The sequence below is a fragment of the Balaenoptera borealis genome, assembly GCF_965194805.1.
Source record: "Balaenoptera borealis genome assembly, chromosome: 18".
Classification (NCBI taxonomy): Eukaryota; Metazoa; Chordata; class Mammalia; order Artiodactyla; family Balaenopteridae; genus Balaenoptera; species Balaenoptera borealis.
In genome coordinates, this window is record NC_138877.1 from 21,762,710 (window position 1) to 21,784,234 (window position 21,525).

At 44.2% G+C, this 21,525-nt stretch overlaps 1 protein-coding gene across 5 annotated transcripts in view; it reads left to right on the forward strand.

The window, feature by feature from the left end:
* RUBCNL (rubicon like autophagy enhancer) overlaps positions 1-21,160 on the forward strand; it is a 41,812-nt gene extending 20,652 nt beyond the window's left edge. For 3 of the 5 annotated variants that reach the window (XM_082365451.1, XM_082365452.1, XM_082365450.1), the window contains exons 3-14: positions 2,386-2,471; positions 2,930-3,140; positions 4,672-4,773; positions 5,230-5,290; positions 5,879-6,008; positions 8,353-8,498; positions 9,960-10,024; positions 15,192-15,430; positions 16,511-16,572; positions 18,772-18,925; positions 19,898-19,988; positions 20,927-21,160. In XM_082365451.1, coding sequence (XP_082221577.1) covers positions 2,386-2,471; positions 2,930-3,140; positions 4,672-4,773; positions 5,230-5,290; positions 5,879-6,008; positions 8,353-8,498; positions 9,960-10,024; positions 15,192-15,430; positions 16,511-16,572; positions 18,772-18,925; positions 19,898-19,988; positions 20,927-21,048 — 1,469 coding nt within the window. In that variant the 3' untranslated portion in view covers positions 21,049-21,160. The remainder of the gene's footprint in view (positions 1-2,385; positions 2,472-2,929; positions 3,141-4,671; positions 4,774-5,229; positions 5,291-5,878; positions 6,009-8,352; positions 8,499-9,959; positions 10,025-15,191; positions 15,431-16,510; positions 16,573-18,771; positions 18,926-19,897; positions 19,989-20,926) is intronic. The other 2 variants (XM_082365454.1, XM_082365453.1) reach the window with 2 other exon arrangements.
* Positions 21,161-21,525: the final 365 nt, after the last annotated feature.

Below are 21,525 nucleotides of genomic sequence, written 5' to 3' on the forward strand. Positions count from 1 at the left end.
AAAGATGGTGACAATCTTTAACATATTATTTTTTTTTTTTTAACATATTATTAATAGTTTAAGAAGAGCAGATTTTGGACAGTGTTTCAGTGGGCTAACTTTGAGTTAAGAACCAAATTTGAGCAAAATGGCACAGTCTGATTATAGGCCTTTTTTCTCTTTTCGCTCACCTGGCTGGATAGTTCTCAGGAAAAGAGTGACTTGTAAATTCACGGGATGAAAAGTGAGAAATTAGTTTCCTACTAGGTTGTCTCAGGGGAGAGTGAGGAGAAAACAGAGAAGATTGAAAGCCCTCTCTCCCACAGGCCACCACCACGACAACTTATAGAGTGACGGAAGATGACCTGTAGGGCCTGGTGTACCCCTGCCCCAAATCATTTTTCGTATTCCTCTACAGGAAGTGGTTCTGCAATTTCAAAGTATCCTTTCTCCAAGAAAGAAAACAGGCACCCCAGCCGCTTTGTCCAAAAACAGTGACTCCCAGCAATCTCTCTAAGTACCTTTAAAAACCACTCTGTCTTTTGAGAGTATCTCTTAAACTTGGTAAGGGGATTCATTCCATGGGCTTAAGAAAAAGAAGTCCCGAGTGAGATGGTTCTTTCTTTCTTTGATATGGGGGCAGCAGTGGGGCGAGCTGGCATTTGCCACAAGGCCTGGAATTTTCCTGGATCTGCTGCCTCTCAAACGGCAGCAGCAGGGCTTTCCTTTCTTAGATTATTTGGGAGGAAAAGACACCTGAGCCTGTCAGCATTTCCTGGGGCTGTAAGAAACAATTCCTCTTGTCTGCATAGGATCTACACGTTTACAAAGTGGTTTCACGTTCCTTATCTCCTGCAGTTTCCCAATAAGGTAAGCATCCCAATAATGATAATTATCCCAATTCCAGGGATGAGGAAATTTTACTGCAGAGGCACAGCTGGTGAACGGAGGGCTGGAACTGGAATCCACTGTCTGATTTTTCTCTGTGCTTTTTCCTCTATCCTCAGGGTCCCCAAACTATGACCTGTAGCCAAACCCCGCCAGACTCCTGATTTTACAAATACACTTGTGTTTGTTTTGTCTATAGCTGCTTTCTCAGGACAGTGGCAGAACTGAGCAGTAATTGCAACGGATGCTGTGTGGCCCTCAGATCCTACAATATTTACTACCTAGTCCTTTTCAGAAAAAGTTTGCCCACCCCAGATGGCTTCTGAAGCAAAGAGGTCCAAAGTTTTCCATGCAACGGTGGAGTTCTTGAGGACGAGGCAGAGGGGTTGGAGGGGTCCTGCTTGCCTCTCTGTTTGCCACCCCGAGAGCTTTAAAGCCTTCAAAACATCTGTAGCATTTTGTTCTGATTCACCAGGTTGGGACAACAGCGCTTATGGCTCTCACACAAATGTTTTGCCGTACATGCTGCAATAAGATGTCCCATGACAGGCCTCATTTTTGTCTTGGTGGTGTTCATTGCCAGTAATGGAGTGGCTTAATAAGGTTGCAGAATGGATGAGTCAGCCGAATATATCCTCTGCAGCTTCTTCTTGTTTTTGACTGGAGGAAGAACGTTTTAGAGAAGCAGTGCTGACCTTTTTCAGATAGATTTTGTTTCTGTAAACAGGAAGTTTTAAGTCAAATGCAGTGAGTTGGAGGAATGATCCCACAGTTCTTAAGGCCCTGCTTCTAGACTGTTCCTTCTCACCCTCCATCTCCTGTAGGTAGATTCCATGATCCTCTTCTCTTTCTACCCTCTTTCCTCATTGGTCTCCTCCATTCCCATGGCTCTCTGGGAATCCTTCTCTGAGGATTCCTCCCAAGTTACTCCGGAGGCTTCTTGCAGAAATGATGACCCTCTGCCATCCGCAGGGTCTACCGTCAGAAGGGTCTTTCTTCTTCTGTCGTCCTAATTTATTCTAGAATTGTGCTGATTTTTATTTTTTATATTTATTTATTTTATTTTTTATTTTATTTCTTTATTTATTTGGCTGCGTCGGGTCTTAGTTGCGGCATGCAGGATCTTTCCTTGCGGTGCACAGGCTCTTTGTTGCACCGTGAGGGCTTCTCTCTAGTTGTGGCGTGTGGGTTTTCTCTCTCTAGTTGTGGCACGTGGTGCATGGGCTCCAGAGCGTGTGGGCTCCGTAGTTTGTGGCATGCGGGCTCTCTCGTTGAAGCGCGCGAGGTCAGTAGTTGTGGTACTCGGGCTTAGTTGCCCCGCGGCATGTGGGATCTTAGTTCCCTGACCAGGGATCGAACCTGCGTCCCCTGCATTGCAAGGTGGATTCTTTACCACTGGACCACCAGGGAAGACCCTGTGCTGATTTTTAAAACAGCATTTAAAAGCCACTCCCTAGAATTGTTCTTAGATAATCTTTGAACTTCTTTTTCTCTATTTTTAATAACTTGCTGTATTAGCAGGTGCTATTCAAGTCGGCGGAAGAACCGTTTCTTCAAATTCCTTCTCACCAGAGGCATTCGTGCTCCCTGTGGATGTAGAAAAGGTGAACATAGCTTATTTTTTCTTTTTAAAACCACCAAGAGTGTTAATCCCTTAGAATGTGCTGTTCTGATTTCAATCTGGAAACTTCACTGGATGAGGCATGACAAATAAGTTTCATTTCAGCATTTGATTGGTAGTGTGTGCACTCAGCTGGGAAGTTTTCCATGATTGATGAATGATGTCTCCCACTGAGGCGCCACCAGTCTAGGGTTTCCTATCACAAGAAATTCAACTTGGGTCATCTTTTGGTTGCAGTGGGCTAAATCTTCTGTCTCTGGAAGATGTGGGCTGTACTTGATGTAATGACCTATGATAACGCAGTTAAGTAAACATTTATATGTCTACGCATTAACTCCACTTAAATACAGCTTCTTGATTTTTCAATCTAATACACCCTCAGTGGAAAAAAAAGTTGATTATTCTTGTGAGAATTTTAACTGATCATCTTTTCTTCTGCAGGAAAATGCTCACTTTTACATTGCAGATATGATTATATCAGTCATGGAGAATATGAAGTGTAGTATTCTGAGTCAACAGCACACAGAGACCTGGAGTCCAGGAGAGGCCAGCGGGTCGCTTGGGAACGAGCAGGCAGACTCGGAAGTGACGTTTTATAGCCACATAAAGCAGGAATCTGGCTCTTCCACTTCGTCGGACAGTGGCTCTGAAGGCAAGTGGGGCAAATATGCGAAAGCTTCCGCTGTATTTGCCACGTGCATCCCCTCTGTCAAACCCTCTGTCTAAAGCTTCTGGAGTAACCTGTACAATGCCCACCATTTCTGCCGCTTGGCTTGGAATTGGTCACTGTGCTCCATTCAGTTATGAAATCGATGTGCTTTCTTCTTGGGCGCCATCCTGCTTTCTCTCTTCCTCTGTCTTGTCACTCAGCATCCCTCTTCTTACACAGGCTTCCTTCCCCCCTGTAGTCCTCTTTCATTCATTACGATAACAAGGAGCCCATGATGCGCTGGGTGCTGGTGCTTAAGCACAGGTTAAATATACTTAACTTTATCAGTTAAGTATATTTCAGTGCCTGTACTAGGTTGCTATGTAAATTGTATGTTACTGCTGATCGTAATCGAAAGAGTGTGAGAAACACAGAGGTGGGTGACATTGCCCGCATTTAACCCATGAGGAAACCAAGCTGAGAAGTTGATTGTCCCCCAGCTAGAATGGTTTTTCAATGATCACATTTTTCAGTGAGGGTATTTCTTGAGGTAATAGCATGATTTGCAAAATCATTTCCCAATTATTTGGCATTTAGGTAGCTTTCAATATTTTAACACTTTAAAAGGACTGCAGATAGCTCCTTTGTGATCAAAACCTTCCCCTTTCACTTTTTTTTCTCTGTTTAATGACATTCTTAGGATAATTCCCCAAACTGGTATTAGGGATAGAAAAGCATAAACATATTTGTATTAGTTTCCTGGGGCTCCTGTAGCAAAATATGACAAACTGGGTGACGTAAGACAACAGAAATTTATCCTCTCACAGTCGTGGAGGCCAGAGGTCAGCCATGAAGTTGTTGGAAAGGTTGGTTCCTTCCAGAGGCTCTGGTCCACGCCTGTCTCCTGGCTTCTGGCAGTTGCCCGGGATCCTTGATGTTCCTTGATGTGTAGACGCATCCCTCCAGACTCTGCCTCCGTCTTCACAGGATGTTCTTTCTCCGAATATCTGTGTCTGTGTCCAAATCTCCCTCTTTTTATGACACCAGTCGTATTGGATCTAGGGCTCGCCCTGATCCAGTATGACCTCAGCTTAACTTGATTACAATGCAATGACCCTATTTCCAAATCAGGTCACATTCACAGGTTCTGGGTAGACATGATTTTGGGGGACATGTTCAACCCAGTACAATGTTTGTCACCTATACTCTTTGCCTCACTGTGAAAAAGAAAAGTGTTTTTCCCCCTCTTTCATTTTGTAAAACTTTGTATTATGGAAATTTTCAAGCTTACATAAAAGCAGGCAGAATACTCCTATGGACCCCAATAGACTCAGCAGTCTGTTTCACTTAATCATGTGAATATAAGAACAACACAAAAAGAGCTCCCTGTACTTTTTAATTCTTACAGCTGAATTTTAAAATTTTTAAAAAATCAACTAGCCCTTTCATTCCCCAATTTCGATTTAGCTGGGTGTTGCAGGTTGGGCAGTCCTTTTTCTTCTTGTTGGTGAAAACTCCTTCCTTCTTCTTCTAGGTTGTGCTGTGTTACAGGTCAGCCCAGTGGTGGAAACACCTACTCACTGTGATGTGATGAAAGAGGACTGCAGATGTGACTCGGATGAATTCGTTATCGTCGGTAAGATTAGGAAACTCATGATCTGTGACTAGATACCCTCCTCCCCACATACATACTGACACTCATCACACACAGTACCGCATTACGTGGCATTCAGAGAAGCTCCTCCCAAGATCAGACAATGTCCCTGATATAAAAAATAAGATGTCTCGATATTAATCTCTCATCTCATTTGTAGATGTGAATGCAAAAGCAGGTGCTCGTTATGGTCCGATATCTGTTCGGCGCCTCAATTATATTTTGATGAAATTTCACATGGGCATATTTTGAAATCCCATCTTTGGTCATTAGCTGTAGTCTCATAGTAGAAACGCAAAAGAATGTGAAGTATGGAGATGCTGAATAATTGGTCCTTTCTGAGATGCAGGCAGCTATTTCTGTGTTCTCATAAACTTGACTACAATTAAGTGAAACAGATTAAAAGACCTCACTACCCTTTCTTTGATTTTCCCACAGAACTTGGAGATTTCAGCAATGCCACAGAGACCTGTGGATGTTCCTGCAGCTCCTCTAAGAGGTATCATCTGCACACAGGCCCCCGGGCCATCACCTCTGAGGCACTGTGGACCCCAGGCCTCTGACATCTTGGGCCAAATTCAGCCAGTTGCAATAACAAGGATTACTGCTTAGAAATGAAACAATCACTACTAAAGTTCCTACAGCGTTTTTAGAGTGTTTAAAAGACTTTTGTACACATTCTTATTAATCCTCATGGGTGGGATGGGCGGGTTTTCTTATACCCATTTCTTAAACCCATCCATTTTATGGATGCAGAAACTGAGGTTCGGACGAGATGTGCCTCAGGACGCCGTGCTGTTAAATAGCAGAGGTTGGACTTGAACTCAGGTCTTCTGACTCTACATCTGGTGCTCTTTTCACCACCCCTCCCCACCTTGGTACCCTCAACAAATACAAGCTGCCCTGTTGAGCGTGGAGGAATTGAGTCGAGTAAGATAACCGGCGGTGGGCGGTTGACGCACGGTCTGCTGTACGACACCTCCTCTGGTTTTTGGAGAGGGAAGGATAGTTGAAAACCTGAAGCACAAGACCCTTAACACACTTCTCATGAATATAGTGTTCCATTTCTGCATCTCTTACATTTTAGTGTCATTTATGAGCCAAACTTCAATTCGGCTGAGCTAATAGCCAAAGAGTTATACCACCTCTTCAAGAAGTGCTGGATGTCAGAAGTTAATTATCAGCTGGCAGGCTTCCTGAATGCAGCTGGCTCCACAGTAAGTATCAGCAGAAGTTGACCTTGAATCAAAAGTTCCTAAATTCTCATTTTGCCTGCTGTTCACATCAGATGTTTCTGTCTTTCTTTGTTGCTGGGTGCTGATGAATCTGATGTTTATTGAGCGCTTGTGATGCACCAGGACCTGTGCTCAGCAATTCATGTTTTTGTTTTTTTTAAAATTAATTAATTAATTAATTATTTTTGGCTGTGTTGGGTCTTCGTTTCTGTGCGAGGGCTTTCTCTAGTTGCGGCGAGCGGGGGCCACTCTTCATCGCGGTGCGCGGGCCTCTCACTGTCGCGGCCTCTCTTGTTGCGGAGCACAGGCTCCAGACGCGCAGGCTCAGTAGTTGTGGCTCACGGGCCCAGTTGCTCCGTGGCATGTGGGATCTTCCCAGACCAGGGCTCGAACCCGTGTCCCCTGCATTGGCAGGCAGACTCTCAACAACTGCGCCACCAGGGAAGCCCAGCAATTCATGTTTTAATCCTCACAAGTCTCCTATTAGGTAGATGCTATTGTTATTTTAATTTTCAAGTGTTAGTTCCAGACCCTCAGTGGGGCTGGTCAGTGGTAGAGCGGCGGGAGTCGAGCCCCAGGCCGCCTCGTTTGAAAGCCCAGGCTGGTTCCCTTCCACACTGCCCGCCGAGCAGGCCAGCCACCGGGGCAGAGGACTGTGTGGCAGAGGCTAAAGTCGGGGTGGGAGGAAAGCACTCTGGAAGTTCAGGGAAGGCAGTGTTCCGTTCCATCAGGGGAACTTGGGAAGGCTGATAGGCGATCTCAGAATTCAAGGTAAGCGTCAGGCCCGGCAGGACTGTAGCAGGTAGGGGCACGTGAAGGGCACTCTTGGCAAAGGGCAGCTGGAGCAAAAGTCAGGGAGGTGTGGGGTGTGTTTCCCTTTTTTTTTTTGGCCATGCCGCAGGGCATGCGAGATCTTAGTTACCCCACCAGGGATCAAACCTGTGCCCCCTGCAGTGGAAGCACAGAGTCTTAACCACTGGACCACCAGGGAAGTCCCTGTGGTGTGTTTCTTTTTTTCTCTTAATATTTTTTAAAATTAATTAATTAATTTATCTTTGGCTGCATTGGGTCTTCGTTTCTTCTGGCGGGCTTTTCTCTAGTTGTGGCGAGCGGGGGCTACTCTTTGTTGCGGTGCATGGGCTTCTCATTGTGGTGGCTTCTCTTGTTGCAGAGCACGGGCTCTAGGCGCGCGGGCTTCAGTAGTTGTGACACGTGGGCTCAGTAGTTGTGGCTCGCGGGCTCTAGAGCGCAGGCTCAGTAGTTGTGGCGCACGGGCTTGGTTGCTCTGCGGCATGTGGGGTCTTCCCAGACCAGGCATTGAACCCGTGTCCCCCTGCGTTGGCAGGCGGATTCTTTTTTTTTTTTTTTCTTTTTTAAATATATTTATTTATTTATTTTTGGTTGTGTTGGGTCTTCGTTTCTGTGCGAGGGCTTTCTCTAGTTGTGGCAAGTGGGGGCCACTCTTCATCGCGGTGCGCGGGCCTGTCACTGTCGCGGCCTCTCTTGTTGTGGAGCACAGGCTCCAGACGCGCAGGCTCAGTAGTTGTGGCTCACGGGCCCAGTTGCTCCGCGGCATGTGGGATCTTCCCAGACCAGGGCTCGAACCCGTGTTCCCTGCATTGGCAGGCGGATTCTCATCCACTGCGCCACCAGGGAAGCCCTGGCAGGCGGAATCTTAACCACTGCACCACCAGGGAAGTCCACATGGCGTGTTTCTTGAGCAGAGTGATTCGGTGTGGTTGGAAAACGTGTGTTTGTGTGTAGCTGGGTGTGTTTTGGGGACAGTTAATCTTAATCTTCCTTGGAAATTAAGCTCAAAAGCGACCAAACTATGGAGGGCATAGATGCTAAGTTCAGGAGTTTGGATTTTAGATGCTAAGAGGAAAGTATAATGGTTGGGAGAGGGGCCTCTGCACCTGTGTAAGCCGGGAAGTGTCTGCAGAGAGCTGCTTCTGGAAAAGTCTGACTGCGACAGGGGATTCTGATCCGCAGCATTTGTCAGCCTATTGACTAAGCAGGGTAAGGTTCTGCTGTGCACGAAAGCATTCCAGGTCACACTGACCTACTTACAGCAATTCGAAGTCTGGAAACAAAAGAACTAACTGAAAATACCAAGCAAAGTGATCTCAGCTGCGTGGTGTCTTAAGCAATTCTCCTGCAGAGGGTTTTAGACCAGGGCTCTCTGCCCAGGTCCTTTAGTTCAGATGAAAGCAGTTTTCATTTCTCAAGGTAAATTTGAATGTTGGGAACACATCTGAATGTTCTTTTATTTCAGTTCCTGAAATATGCTTGCTGCTCCTAAATCCTCTTTGGGTTATTTATGCAGGTTGTAAATGAAGAATGTGTCCAGAAAGACTTTGAATCCAGCACGGATGTAGTACAGGAAATTAAATTGAAGTCGAGGATCAGAGAGACTGGAGACTGGGCGCCCCCTAGGTTTCAAATCATATTTAATGTTCATCCACCACTCAAGTAAGTCTGGGTTGCTGCTTGGACCCTCCAGTCACGTTAAAACAAGTGGTGATGGGTCCCACCTGACTCGTTCTGAAAATAGGTGAAGGCAAAAAATAATACACCAAGGGACAAAGAAAAATTTGTTTTAGGAAGAGTAAAGTTGGGCATATTTTTTCTGAGTTAGCTTTCTTGGTACCCTGTTTATCATGGGCTTTTGGGTTCTGTAAGTTTTGACAACTTGAGAATTTAACTATGTGTCCTTAATTATGAACATTACATCACAATTGAAAAGTAAATAGGCTCATATTAAGTGGCTAATAGTGAGCCTTCAGAATTACATACAATAATTTTAAGACTAGACCACTCTATTTTCCAGTGCAATGTGAAGTAAAAATCAATGAATTACTTTTTTTAAAGGAAAATTTAATCTTGAAAAGCGCACCTATAGTTAAACAGAATGCAAATAAAAATATCTTTGTTCTCTATGAAGTAACAAAATCCTAAAAGACAAAAAAACTAAGATGGTGCAAAAAAAAGAAAATAAATACATTGTATATAAATATATATAATAATTTAAAGTAGTGTTTATTCTGAGAGTAGATGACATTGTAGACAAAGGGACGTGTAACGTAATACAGTTTTTTTCATTTCTCTTGGTTGGTATTTAATACAGTGTACAAACTGCAGAGTTATGAAGGGACTGGTAAGGGTCATTGCCTTCCCTGTGGAGGTGCCTTATAGACTGTTTATTTTTTTCTTTCGAGAGAATGCCAGGAAGTTCTCTGGGGCTGCTTGGGCAGAAGAGCCCCCTCTCCAAGCCTTGTTGAGGGGTCATTTCCCTTGGTGTGGGATGTCTTTCCTCTGGGATTTCCCTGGGTCCTCTCAAAGGCACATGAGTAGGGCTCCACATATTTTTACCGTGGGCACTTTTGCTGACCCTAAACTGTATTAAAATTTTACAACTTTCTCCGTATTTCCAAATCCCATGTGGAACTGTGACACTAACAGTTCAATAGCAAACACTTCAATAGACTATCTTTCAGCAAAAATGTTTGATAGCATTGTCTTATATTACCTCTTATTCATCTAAATGTCTTTGGATCCATCTGTAAACCGCCCAAGTGCATCATCTCTTGGTGTCTCGTCCCCCTGAACTTTCTCCCACATATTACGTGCCTCTAGTTCTCCGTGGAGAGAGAATTCTGTGTATGCCCAGTGAGAAGTCTCTAAAGACCCCTTGGTGGAATAGTTACTTGTGATACTGACTTCTGCTTTGGTGGCAGCAGGGGCTTTTAAAAGACCTAGAGATTTCAACTAGAAAACTCTATTGCATAATTCTATTTCTTTCCCAAATGAAAAATGATCAAATTAAGCCCCCATGCCAAGAAAAGTATGATGATGTCAATTTCTCTTCCAATCAGTGAAAAATGCCCCCTTGGCCTTTTCTGAAATGTAACTCTTATCGTTTTCTGCCCTCAGGAGGGATCTCATGGTAGCAGCCCAAAATTTTTTCTGTGCTGGCTGTGGAACTCCAATAGAACCTAGTAAGTATGGATAATGGGTTGCCTGCTTATTAGGTGATAACATTTTTTTCTTAAAACGTAAGTATGGGTATATTTTTCTCTCAAATGCATACAAGCAGTAATTACACAGCAACAAATCTTTTGTTCAACAATGATTTGATTCATAAGCATGTGAATGAAATTTACATAATTTCATATCCATACCCTTGCATTTTTAAATACTGTAAGTTAAAAAGCACCCCCAAATAACCAGTTCTTACATTTCCTGTTTGTCCCTCTATACATCCAAAGTTGGGCGGTGCATCGTTTTTGTCAGACATGCCTTTGATGAGAAGTTATAGGCGCTTCACGATGCCGCCCTCTCTTTCGTGAAGGGGCCACCGTGACCTACAAGGCTCTGTGACTGCCCATTACCTCTCCGACTCTTATCTCCTAGATATCTCCTTATCTCCCCATCGGGCATTGAGCTCCAGCCACATGGTCTCCCTGTTTGTCCTTGAAGGCGGCAGGCTCTCTCCTGACTCAGGGATTTGCATTTGTGCTTTTCTCTCCCTGGAATGCCCTCCCTACAACATCCCCCTGACTGGTTCCCTTCCTTCCTTCCCCTCTTCATTCACAGATCTTCCCTGGCTACCCTATCGAAACTGTCCACCTCACCACCCTCCTGGCCACAAACACACACATATACACTTTATATTCCCCTTCCTTTCTATTTTTTATTCAACCACTTATCTCCCTAAAATATTCTTTCCTATTTTACTGATTTTTCTTACTATTGTCTGTCTCCCTCAGAAGACTCTAAGTTCCATGAGGACAGATATGTGGTCTGTTTTATCCATTGCTTTATCTGTTGCTCCTACAAGCGTGCCTGGCACACAGTTGAGACTCAAAAGATATTCGTTGAATGATTGAATGGCTTACACAGGAGCTAGCCAGACTCCTCTGAGAGGGTTTGAGGGAGTGGCCCCAGGGCCTAGAAAATTAGGTTTCACCCCGTCAGAAAGGCGAGTTGCTCACTTGAGACTGGGAATCACTTGTTTTGCTGTGAAGGCATCCATAGGTCTAACCTGAGAAGGCTGGGAAGAGGAGCTTTGTGGGAAAGGGTTCCTTTGATCGGCAGTCTTGGAAGGAAAAAGACTTTGAGCATCTCCACCTCAAGAAATAAAAATAGAAAGCAGAAATCTATCTGAACTTCCTTCTGCCATGTTGAATGATAATGCCTGCCATGCGTCACAGTTGTAACTAATTTTCTTTGAATGACCCTCTTCCCCGCTAGTCTAGTGGGGACCATGTCTCTTTGCTTAACCACTGTATCCTGGTGCCTCAGTAAATATTGAATGCATGACTCAGAAACTGTGAATGCGTGACTATGATTCCACCAACTTTTAAAGTACTTCCCAGAGCTTGTTCACATGTGGAGACGTAGGCCTGCACTACTGATAATAGCATGGTCCTTCCCTCATGGGGCTTGCTGACAGGAAGTCATCAGCCAAGTAAATAACAGGGTGATGCCTGCAACGAAAGAGAAAGGCAAGAGTGCTATGAGATTTACAGCCAGGGAACTTAATCTGGACTCAGGGGGCTGGGAGTGAAAGGTTTCATAAGGAAGTGATTGTCCCCAAAGGAGAGAGAGAGAGAAAGAGAGAGAGAGAGTGTGTGTGTGTGTGTGTGTGTGTGTGTGTGTGTGTGTGTATGTATGTGTGTACGGGTTGGGGGGGGTCACCATATGTAAAGGGCCCAAGGCTACTGCAAAGAAGTCCTGTATGACTGGAGAGTAGGAACAAGAGCAGACAACATGCTGCAGAGGTAGGCAGGGCACAGAGGGCCGGAGCGTTAACAACAGTGGAAATCATTTTGGAGTTTTCCCGTGAACTTCCTATAGTTCTTAGGATAATTTTAACTTTTCACTTTGAGATATTTTTAGACCTACAGAGGAGTTGCAAAAATAGTACAAGCACATCCCATATACCCTTCAACCACCCTTCACCTTGTAATAATCATAGTATAATGATTAAAACTGATACATTAGCATTGATACAATCCTAGTAACTAACTTACAGGGTTTATTTGGGTTTCACTAATGACCGCTATCCGTTCCAGGGTCCAATCCAGAATTCCACATTGAATTTAGTTGTCGTGTCTTCTTACTCTTCTCCAATCTCACACAAATGGAATCATTTGAAACGTAAGCAGCAGAAAGGATGGTATTTTACCCTTTAGCAGGTCCTAAAAACAAGGATGATGAACAGTTATCCCACCAAAGAAAATTCATAACGATTCTCTAATATTGTCTAATACTAGTCCAGATTCATTCGCGGTCCTCAAGCTGACGTTTATAGCTAATTTGTCCACCCGGTTTCCAACCAAGTTTCATACATTGCATTTCGTCATTATTTCTCTTTAGTCAGCTTTATTCTAGAACTGCGCTGTCCAGTGTGGTAGCCACTAGCCCCTGTGGCTACTGAAAATTAAAATTAATTAAAATGAAAAATCCAGTTCCTTAAGCACACGGGTCACATTTCAAGTGCCCAGCAGCTACCTCTGGCCAGTAGTGACTGTATCGGACAGCACAGATCAAGAACCTTTCTGTCCCCACAGAAAGCTCTGTTGGACAGCGCTGTTCTAGAATTTTTCCCTCTTATTTTTTTTCTATGACACTGACTTTTCCTGAGATGAGAACAGCTGTGGATCAGAGCAGAGTTTCTCAACCTCAGTGCCGTTGACTTTGTTATGTGTGGGGGATGGGGTGGAAGAGACTATGCTGTGCATTGCTGGGAAGGGGCACGGGGGAGACTACCCCGTGAGTTGTAGGAAGTTGGGCGGCATCACTAGATGCCTCTAGCAGCTCCCCAGTTGTGACAACCAAAATTGTCTCTAGACATCTCTAAATGTCCCTTAGGGGGAAAATCACTTCTGGTCGAGAACCACCCAGGTTTAGGGTGCTTTGTTTTGTTCTGTTTTAATTCAAGGACTGAGGAAACCAGAAGAGATGGACGTAATTCATTCTGTATTGACAGTATAATGCTTAGTATCTATTCAATGAAATTTGGTGAATGAGTGGCGGGATGTTGAAACGTTAGGATTTTAGATGTTAGGGAAAGATGCATTCTAACAGGAAAATGCATTGGCCCCTTCTGTCCGCCTCTGTCTTCACATCTTGCTAAGTTTGATCAGAAAAATAGAGTTTAGGGGCCAGGATATCCCTGTGTTTTTCCCGTTTAATATAAAACGTGTTGAGGCCCTATCATACGCAAAATAATACTCATTATTCTTCATATCAGAGATCTTAATAGATCTCTGGGAAATAGACACAATACACTAGACTTTTCAAAGTTTCAAATTTGAGAGCTCAGACATAAATCATTAAGCACTTAATAAGTTCTTCACAAATAATTTGTCAACCCTAGAGAAGTGTCATATGTTAGAGTTTGACAATAGCGTATGTACCTATGTACTTACTGTTGACCCTCATCATTCACGAATTCCGTATTTGCAAATTTGCCTACTCCCTAAAATTTACTTGTGACTCCAAAATCAGTACTCAAGGTGTTTTCACAGGCATTCACAGGTATGTGCAAAGCACAGAAAAATTGATCGCCTGAAATGTGAGTTGCCCGATGCACTTGCTCCCAGATGAAATTGAACAAGGCAGCTCTGCCTTCGGTTTCAGCTCTCATGCTGTAAACAGGTCCTTTTCACAGTTTATTTAGTGCCATGTGTTTTTACATTTTTGCATTTTGGGGTGGTTTCAGCTGTTTAAAATGGCCCCCAAGCATAGTGCTGAAGTGCTGTCCAGTGTTCCTAAGCACAGGAAGGCTGTGATGTGCCTTAAGGAGAAAATCAGCTTCCTTCATGAATGATAAATGTCAGCCTCGGCTCGTCTTAGACCCTAGGCGTGAGGGAGGAGCACACAGGAGGCTGAACTGAACTGCCATTTTCTTTCTTAAACCGGGTGGTGGGCACCCAGGTATTGGTTGCATTAATTTCTATACCCTTTGTTTGTCAATATGTTTTATTAACAATATTTCCAAAAGCAATGCATGTTCATTTTAGCAAATTAAAAAGTGCAAAGAGCAAAACTCCTTTCTTTACCCCACCCTCTAGAAGTATTCAGTGCTGGCTTTTTGGTGGGCACTTTTTTGGACGTGTGTGTGGTTATTTTTAAAAACAAAATACAGATCACATTATACACACCTATACCTGGACGTCCACTGCCCACACTCTTCCCTGTATTTCATAGGCCCTCGGGCATCTGACTGTTGAGTGCGTCATGCTTATTCAACCAGTTGCTTCTTAATGGATATTTAGATCGCCCCCCCCCCATCTATTATAAATGTGCTGTAATGAATACTTTTCTCTATTGCCACACGTGCAAGTTAGCATTTCTGTCTAATGCTGCAGAATTAAGATTACTGCCTCACGTTTAAGAATTGAACTGTATCACGGAAATGTCCTAAAAGGTAGCTCTCCTGTCAACCCTGTGAGTGAGTGCCCACCACTCTACACTTTACCAGCTCTGGATCTCTTAAATGTGTGACAGTCTGAGGCAAAGCCAAGTATTTCACTCATTTTATATGCATGTCTTTGTTACTGAGACTGAGTGTTTTTTACATCTTTACTGGTTGTGTTTCCTCTTCCTATGTATTCCCATCCTTTGTGCATGTTTTTATTTTTTTTCCTCGCTGATTTATTCAGGAACTCTTTGGGGTGCTACTTCCTAACAGTCTACATAGAGTGCGTTATCATTTCCAAAGCATCTTTCATATGTGTGATATCACGGAATCCAGTTCTGAGTTGTTTTTGTGGCTTCAGGACAGTTAGCCTGAAGAGATTCGGGTTTGTAAGAGTCTTCCTGCCAGTAAGGGGTTGAGTCCGGACTCCCACCAAATCCCCAGACCCTGAATCACATATTCTTTTGGCCACACGTCAGTTTAAAAGGCCCATCTTCCAAATCCAAGAGTGTTTCGGGAGGGTTCTATTTCCCAACATCTGTTATACGAAAGCAAAGCTCATGAATGGCCATGACTCAAGGCCTCCGGTGTCTGCCAGAGCTTCCCCAGCACGGCTTCAGCGTCGTGAAAACAGCGATCTGAGTCTTGCCCTTGGGTGGGACTTGGAGGTGGGGGACAGGCAAGGGTGGGTTTCCAGCGTCACGTGATCAGCGCTTATCCTCCTGTGTGTCCCGCAGAGTTTGTGAAGCGGCTCCGGTACTGCGAATACCTGGGCAAGTATTTCTGTGACTGCTGCCATTCGTACGCGGAGTCGTGCATCCCTGCCCGGATCCTCAGGATGTGGGACTTCAGGAGGTACTATGTCAGCAATTTCTCCAAACGGCTGCTGGACAGCATATGGCACCAGCCCATCTTCAATTTGCTGCATGTCGGCCATGGCCTGTATACGAAGGCCAAGGAGCTGGACAGAGTGAGGGTGAGTAGTAGCTGCCTTTCCGGGGAAGGGAGTCCAGCGGCTGAAAGGGTCCTGTGGCTGTAAATGGACATCTCCCCCAGCTCAGGGCATCCAGACAGACCCTCTAAGGGGCGGATTTACCATCCAGCGGATGGAGCTTATGCTTCAGAGACCCTCGCCTGCTTGGGCTCTTTCCATGGTCCCAAACCGAATTTCACATTTCTGCGTAGTTTTCATTTATACCTAGCTTTTGAATTTTATTATCTTTTGAATAAAAATTGTATGTGTTTAAGGTGTACAACACGACGATTTGGTATACGTATACATGGTGAAATGATTGCTAGTCAAGCTAATTAACCTATCCATCCCCCCACACAGTTACCTGTTGGGTGTGTGTGGTAAGAACACCTGAAATTTACTCTCTCAGCAGATTTCCAGTATTTAATGTAGTCTCGTGAGCTGTAGTCATCATACTGTACATGAGGTCTCTAGACTTTTCCTACATAACTGCAACTCTGTACCCTGGACCAGCATCTCCCCATTTCCCTTACTTCTTCCCCCATAGGAACCACCCTTCTAGTCTCTGCTTTTATGTACTTGACTTTTTTAGATTCCACATATAAGTGAGATCATGCAGTCTTTGTCTTTCTGTGTCTGGCTTATCTCACTTAGCATCATGTCCTCCAGGTTCATCCATGGTATCTTAAATCGCAGGACCTCCTCCTTTTGTACATAGTTTGGTGTTTTTTTTTAAAGAAGTCCCCCAACATTGTATAAGCTTCAGGTTCCCCAAGACCTGGGTCCCTCCTGGACCCTCTGTAGATCTCTGGACTCAGTAATGAACCCCTGCTATAAAGACTGTGTATTTCAAAGGCTTATTTTCTAGAGTTGTAGCATTTCAAGGTTAGAAATGACATTTAATTTTGACTTGTACATTTCCGGCGTTATTTTTTTTTTAACATCTTTATTGGAGTATCATTGCTTTACAATGGTGTGTTAGTTTCTGCTGTATCACAAAGTGAATCAGCTATACGTATACTTCTATCCTCCAGTGTTCTTTTATCACATTTACTTTTCTCCCTGTTTGGTTCCTCACATCAGGAAATCCAGGAGCAGCTATTTCATATCGGGAAGCTGTTGAAGACCTGCAGGTTTGCTGAAAGGTGCTACCGCTGGCTGGGACTGGTGGGCGGGCCTGTGAATGGGAGGTCTGATAACCCGTCGCACTTGCTGATGCTTTGTGCCTCCAGGCCCAGCTCCTCCAGTACATAGCCGTCACCTTGTGACTCTCCTTGGGGATGCGGACCCCCTCTTGAATGTTGCTAAGCCTTCTAACTCACTAGCAGGGAATTTAACATGTTAAGAAGAATGGACCAGTATAAGGATGAAACAACTCTAGCCAGTGGGCTATTATTATTCTTATCATTATTTTAAATTGTGATAAAATACACATAACATAAAATGTACCATCCTAACCCTTTGTAAGTGTCCAGTTAAGGGGTTAAGCACGTTCACATTGCTGGCCAACCATCACCACCCTCCATCCACAGAACTCTTTTCATCTTGTAAAACTGAAACTCTGTACCCATTCAACACCATCTCCCCAGCCTCCATTCTCCCAGCCTGTGGGAACCACCCTTCCCTTTTCTGTCTCTATGATTTTGACTATTCCAAGTACCTCATATGAGTGGAATCAAACAGTATTTGTCATTTTGTGACTGGCTTATTTCATGTAGTATCATGTCTTTAAGCGTCACCCCGCGCTGTGGCCTGTGTCAGGATTTCCTTCCTTTGTAAGGCTGAATGACGTTGCATTGTATGTATATTCCACCTTTTGTGGATCCATCCATCCTTCCTGGGTTGCTTTCTTTTGCTTATTGTGACTAGTGTTGCTATACTGATACAGAGGCATGTCAACTTTTACTGGCTGTGTAACAGTCTGTACTATGATGTGGTATTAAGTATTGTCCTATTACTGAACGCCTCATACATTTTAAATATCTTTTGTTATTAAAAAAAAAAGCACTAAGCTTTAGCTGAATCTCTGTCCACATACCATGAGGTATGGCCTGAGGATGAACTTCTGAAGACCATGGCCATAAAGGCACAGTCATGAATTCATTTAGCAGAGATATTTTTAAGTGGAGGAAGAGTAGGTTACGCAAGGAGTTAAGATTATTTGTTATAATAGTTGGGATCATAGGTTTTAAAAAATTGTTGTTCTGTTTTAAAGCTGCTTTCCGTTTCTGATCTTTATTTGATGACGCTGCATTGCTTTTGAATTACATTTCTCCTGGAGGAACTTGTTTTCTGTAGTGGTTTGTCCTTGAGCTCCACCTCATGGCATTGGGGTGAGAGGTTCATTTCTTCTCAGGACCTCAATTTTCTCTGTAACATGTAACAACATTCACAGTCTTATCATCTACGAAAATTTCTTGAATATCCACTCTGTGCTTCAGATAAACAAGCAACAGTACACATGTTAAGGGAGAGTCTGGGGAGAAAGTCGGCACAGAGACGTTTGTGCCAGAATGTGTGTCCGTCACTGTGCACGTGCCCTGAGAGTGCTGGGGGCGGGCAGCATGTAGTTCATATGGGGCGAGGTGGGGAAGCGAGCAGACAAGGCTTTCTGGAGACAAAGCCTGAGCTTGAAGAGCAATTCAGAGCTAAGATGAGGGGTCAGGGATCCTTTGGCCGACGAAGTAGTGTGAGCGAGGACCCTGGGCTGGGCAGAGAATTAAACATGGTCTGGCATCCCTAGAATGTCAAGTCCAGTGTAGGCAGTGGCTGGCTTGGGAATGCAGTGCTGCTAACAGATTTAGGGTGTTCCAGAGCAGATCAGGAGGGCTCGGAGAAGATTATGTTCAGTTCTGAATGCCCTTGGGACATCCAAGTGCCTTTGACCAGCCTACAGTTGGATGCCTGAATCTTAATCTCAGCGCTGGACCAGTGGTTTGGGAGTCATAGTAACTCTCTTGAGGCATCACTCAGTGATGCTGATGGACTTGAAATTTAGTGGAAATGAATCAAGTGGTAACTTTTATCTCAGTACACGTTTTCAGGACTGGAGACACAAAATTTCAGTTTTCTTTTGCTCAACGTGCACATGGGCAGGCTGCCAGAGACACTTTTCTTGTTCAGCTTTTTGAAATTCGGCGTTTATGGAATTTTAACTTCCTGGCTTCCGAGCAGATTTGCAAAATGTAAAGCGGGGAGTAAAGTTAACTTGTTCCTGGGGCTATTTTTTAAAAAGTTGCGTTCAAAATATTCAGTGTGAGTGCCAGGAAAAAACACCCCCCTGTTTCTGCCCTGGCCTGTGTCGGGGGTGGGGTTTGATTTTCCCTTGGTTTCCTTTCCGGCAGCACATTAAAGGAGTTTGAACAGGTGCCAGGACACTTGACTGATGAGCTTCACCTGTTCTCCCTGGAGGACCTGGTCCGGGTCAAGAAAGGGCTGCTGGCGCCCTTGCTCAAGGACATTCTGAAAGTTTCCCTCGCGCACGTGGCCAGCTGTGAGGTGAGGTTTGTCTGCCCTGGTGGGTGCATCCCTGAACTGTCCCTTCTGTGGCCAGGCCTGGGCAGGGTGTTCTGCACTTGGCTCGTTTAACCCTCACAAACTCTGAGGAAAGTGCCAGCAACACTATTTGCAGATAAGAAAAATGAGGTTCAGAGCTGTTAAGTACCAGACCAAGAGCATCCTACTGGGATGCAAGCCTGGGCCAAGCGACTGGTAGTCTGGGCGCCCAGCGCTGCGTGGGACCTCCCTCGACTCCCATCTGCCCTGACGTGCCAAGTGCAGCCGTGTAGACTCAGGATCCAGTGGATCAGGAGCTCTGTGTCTTCACAGACTGACGAATTACAGGGGAGCTATCAGAAACAAAATGAGATCCTTTAAGAACACATGTTTAAAATCGTGATCATTCTCTGGTGCCTCAAACTGCCCTGATGTGCAATTTCTCCAGACAAAACAAATGCACATTTATTGTTCTGATTCTTCCATTGTGGCAGGATATAGCATCCCGTTCCTTCTAGAGGCTAGAATCATAGACATTTAAAAACTGGTGTTTACAGAACTCTGTCTCATTAGAACTCTTGTATAGTTAAGAGTAATTTACAGTCTTGGCTTATAGAATACCAAACTGAAATCTTTACATCATCTGCCGTAGACAAGCTTTTTAATTGTTACGTATATCCATGACATTCAGTGGCCTTGTGCAAATATGATATGTTGCTTAGGCATATCTTTTGTCCCATGCAGAATGTTTCATTTGACTTCTATGAAAATTGCAATTCACGAATTTATATAAACGTTTTAAATGCAGAAACTTGTTACTTCCACAGTCAACCTGGGGGATGCTAGAATAAAAGATTTCAATACCTGAGGGAAAAACTGGTGTTTATAAAGTTCTGTGAAAGTTGTAACTCAGCTTCTGCGTCAGGAGAAACATTACCAATGAGGACTCTCACTTTTTGACTCCTATTCTTACAGCTGTGTCAAGGAAAGGGCTTCATTTGTGAATTTTGCCGGAGTACAGCTGTCATCTTCCCATTTCAGACCGCAACGTGTAGAAGATGTTCAGGTATCATAATGCGATAATACCTTAAGCTTTATAGTAGCTTAATAACTTAAGCGCAAAGTTAAGTTTGATGACTTAAGCACAAAATTAACTTAAAACATCTTAATAACTAAAGCACTGTGTTATTTCTTTAAAGTATAATAATGCTGGTGTGTGCTTCTATGTTGAATTGGAGCCAATAAAGTTTTGGGTGCATAGGGAGGAGTATTTGAGTGGGGCAGAGATAACGGATGATGTCTTATGGAACAGGGTTTGGAGAGAGGCGGTGGTCCCTGTTTGGCCTGTCCCCCCAATTCTTCCACATCAGGGCAAGTTACAGCTGCCCCTGTTTTGTAATCGAATCACAGTCAATCCCAAGTTCACCAGGGCACTTCTCAGGTTCAACACCTGCGAGAGTATGAAGGCAGCAGGGTTGGGCAGAGGGAGAAGTTGAACTGTGGTGGGGGTGCCATGAAGACTCAGTGCATCTCAGGGGGAGCTGGGATGGTGTTGCGGCATTTTCCCAAACTGGAGACAGAGAGCCAGCCAGGCCTTTAAACCTCACATTGACCAGTCACTAGATGCGGGCTGGGGCCAGCAAGGGGGCATGACCTTGATCAAGCCAGCTCTCTTTAGTCAGGGCCATTTCCAGAGAAGGGATGCCTCCTCCTGAGCCATCAGCCACTGACACTCTTAGCAGCCTGGGGGGTGGTCTTTGGACGGATCTGGGACACACTGAAGCATCCACTACATCAAGCTCTCTGAGCCTCATGTTCTACTGGCCCTCATGACCTACTGGGGACTTTATTAGTCCCTCTGAGTTTCAACCTGCCTGATTTCTCTTTGGAAGACTCTGGTTTCTGGGTTCAGATCCCCTCTCTCCCCAGGATGGGGATGAGCGTCTGTACATATTTGAGAAAACCAGCTACCTGTTTGCTGACGGTTGTCCTCCTTGCTTGCAGCATGCAGGGCTTGCTTTCACAAGCAGTGCTTCCGGCCCTCCGAGTGCCCCCGGTGTGCGAGGATCACAGCAAGGAGAAGACTTTTGGAAAGTTTGCCCTCTGTGGCGACGTCGTGCCCTTGACTATCGTGAGAAAGACTGTGAAACACTTGTTATGATCACGTCTCCTATTGATAAGACTGTTTTATTATTGACTATTGTCTATAAAGAAAAAAGATGGCCAATATTCTCTTTATTATATATATTTAATATTTTACAAGAATGCAGATTCTTTGTTTTGAAGCGTAGGGTTGTTACTGGTGATTTTGTTTACAAATGTTCAATGTTTTTGCTGCTACTGGTTTTTTAAGGTTTTTTTTCTTTTGATACTTCTTACATTGTATTTGAATAGTTGTATTTAGCTAATGGTGGAGCCTATTTTTTATGAATTGTAACTGACAAGACAAATTACTCAGTTCCTCTTCCCGTAAAGCTTGTTTTGTGAAAGGGATTGGTACTTTCAAGGAACAAAAAGGCAACCAAAAATCTGTTTGCTCAGGCTTTTTTTACCAACTTAAATTCCATTTTGTAATTGTATCAGTCTTACAGGTTTACTTATTC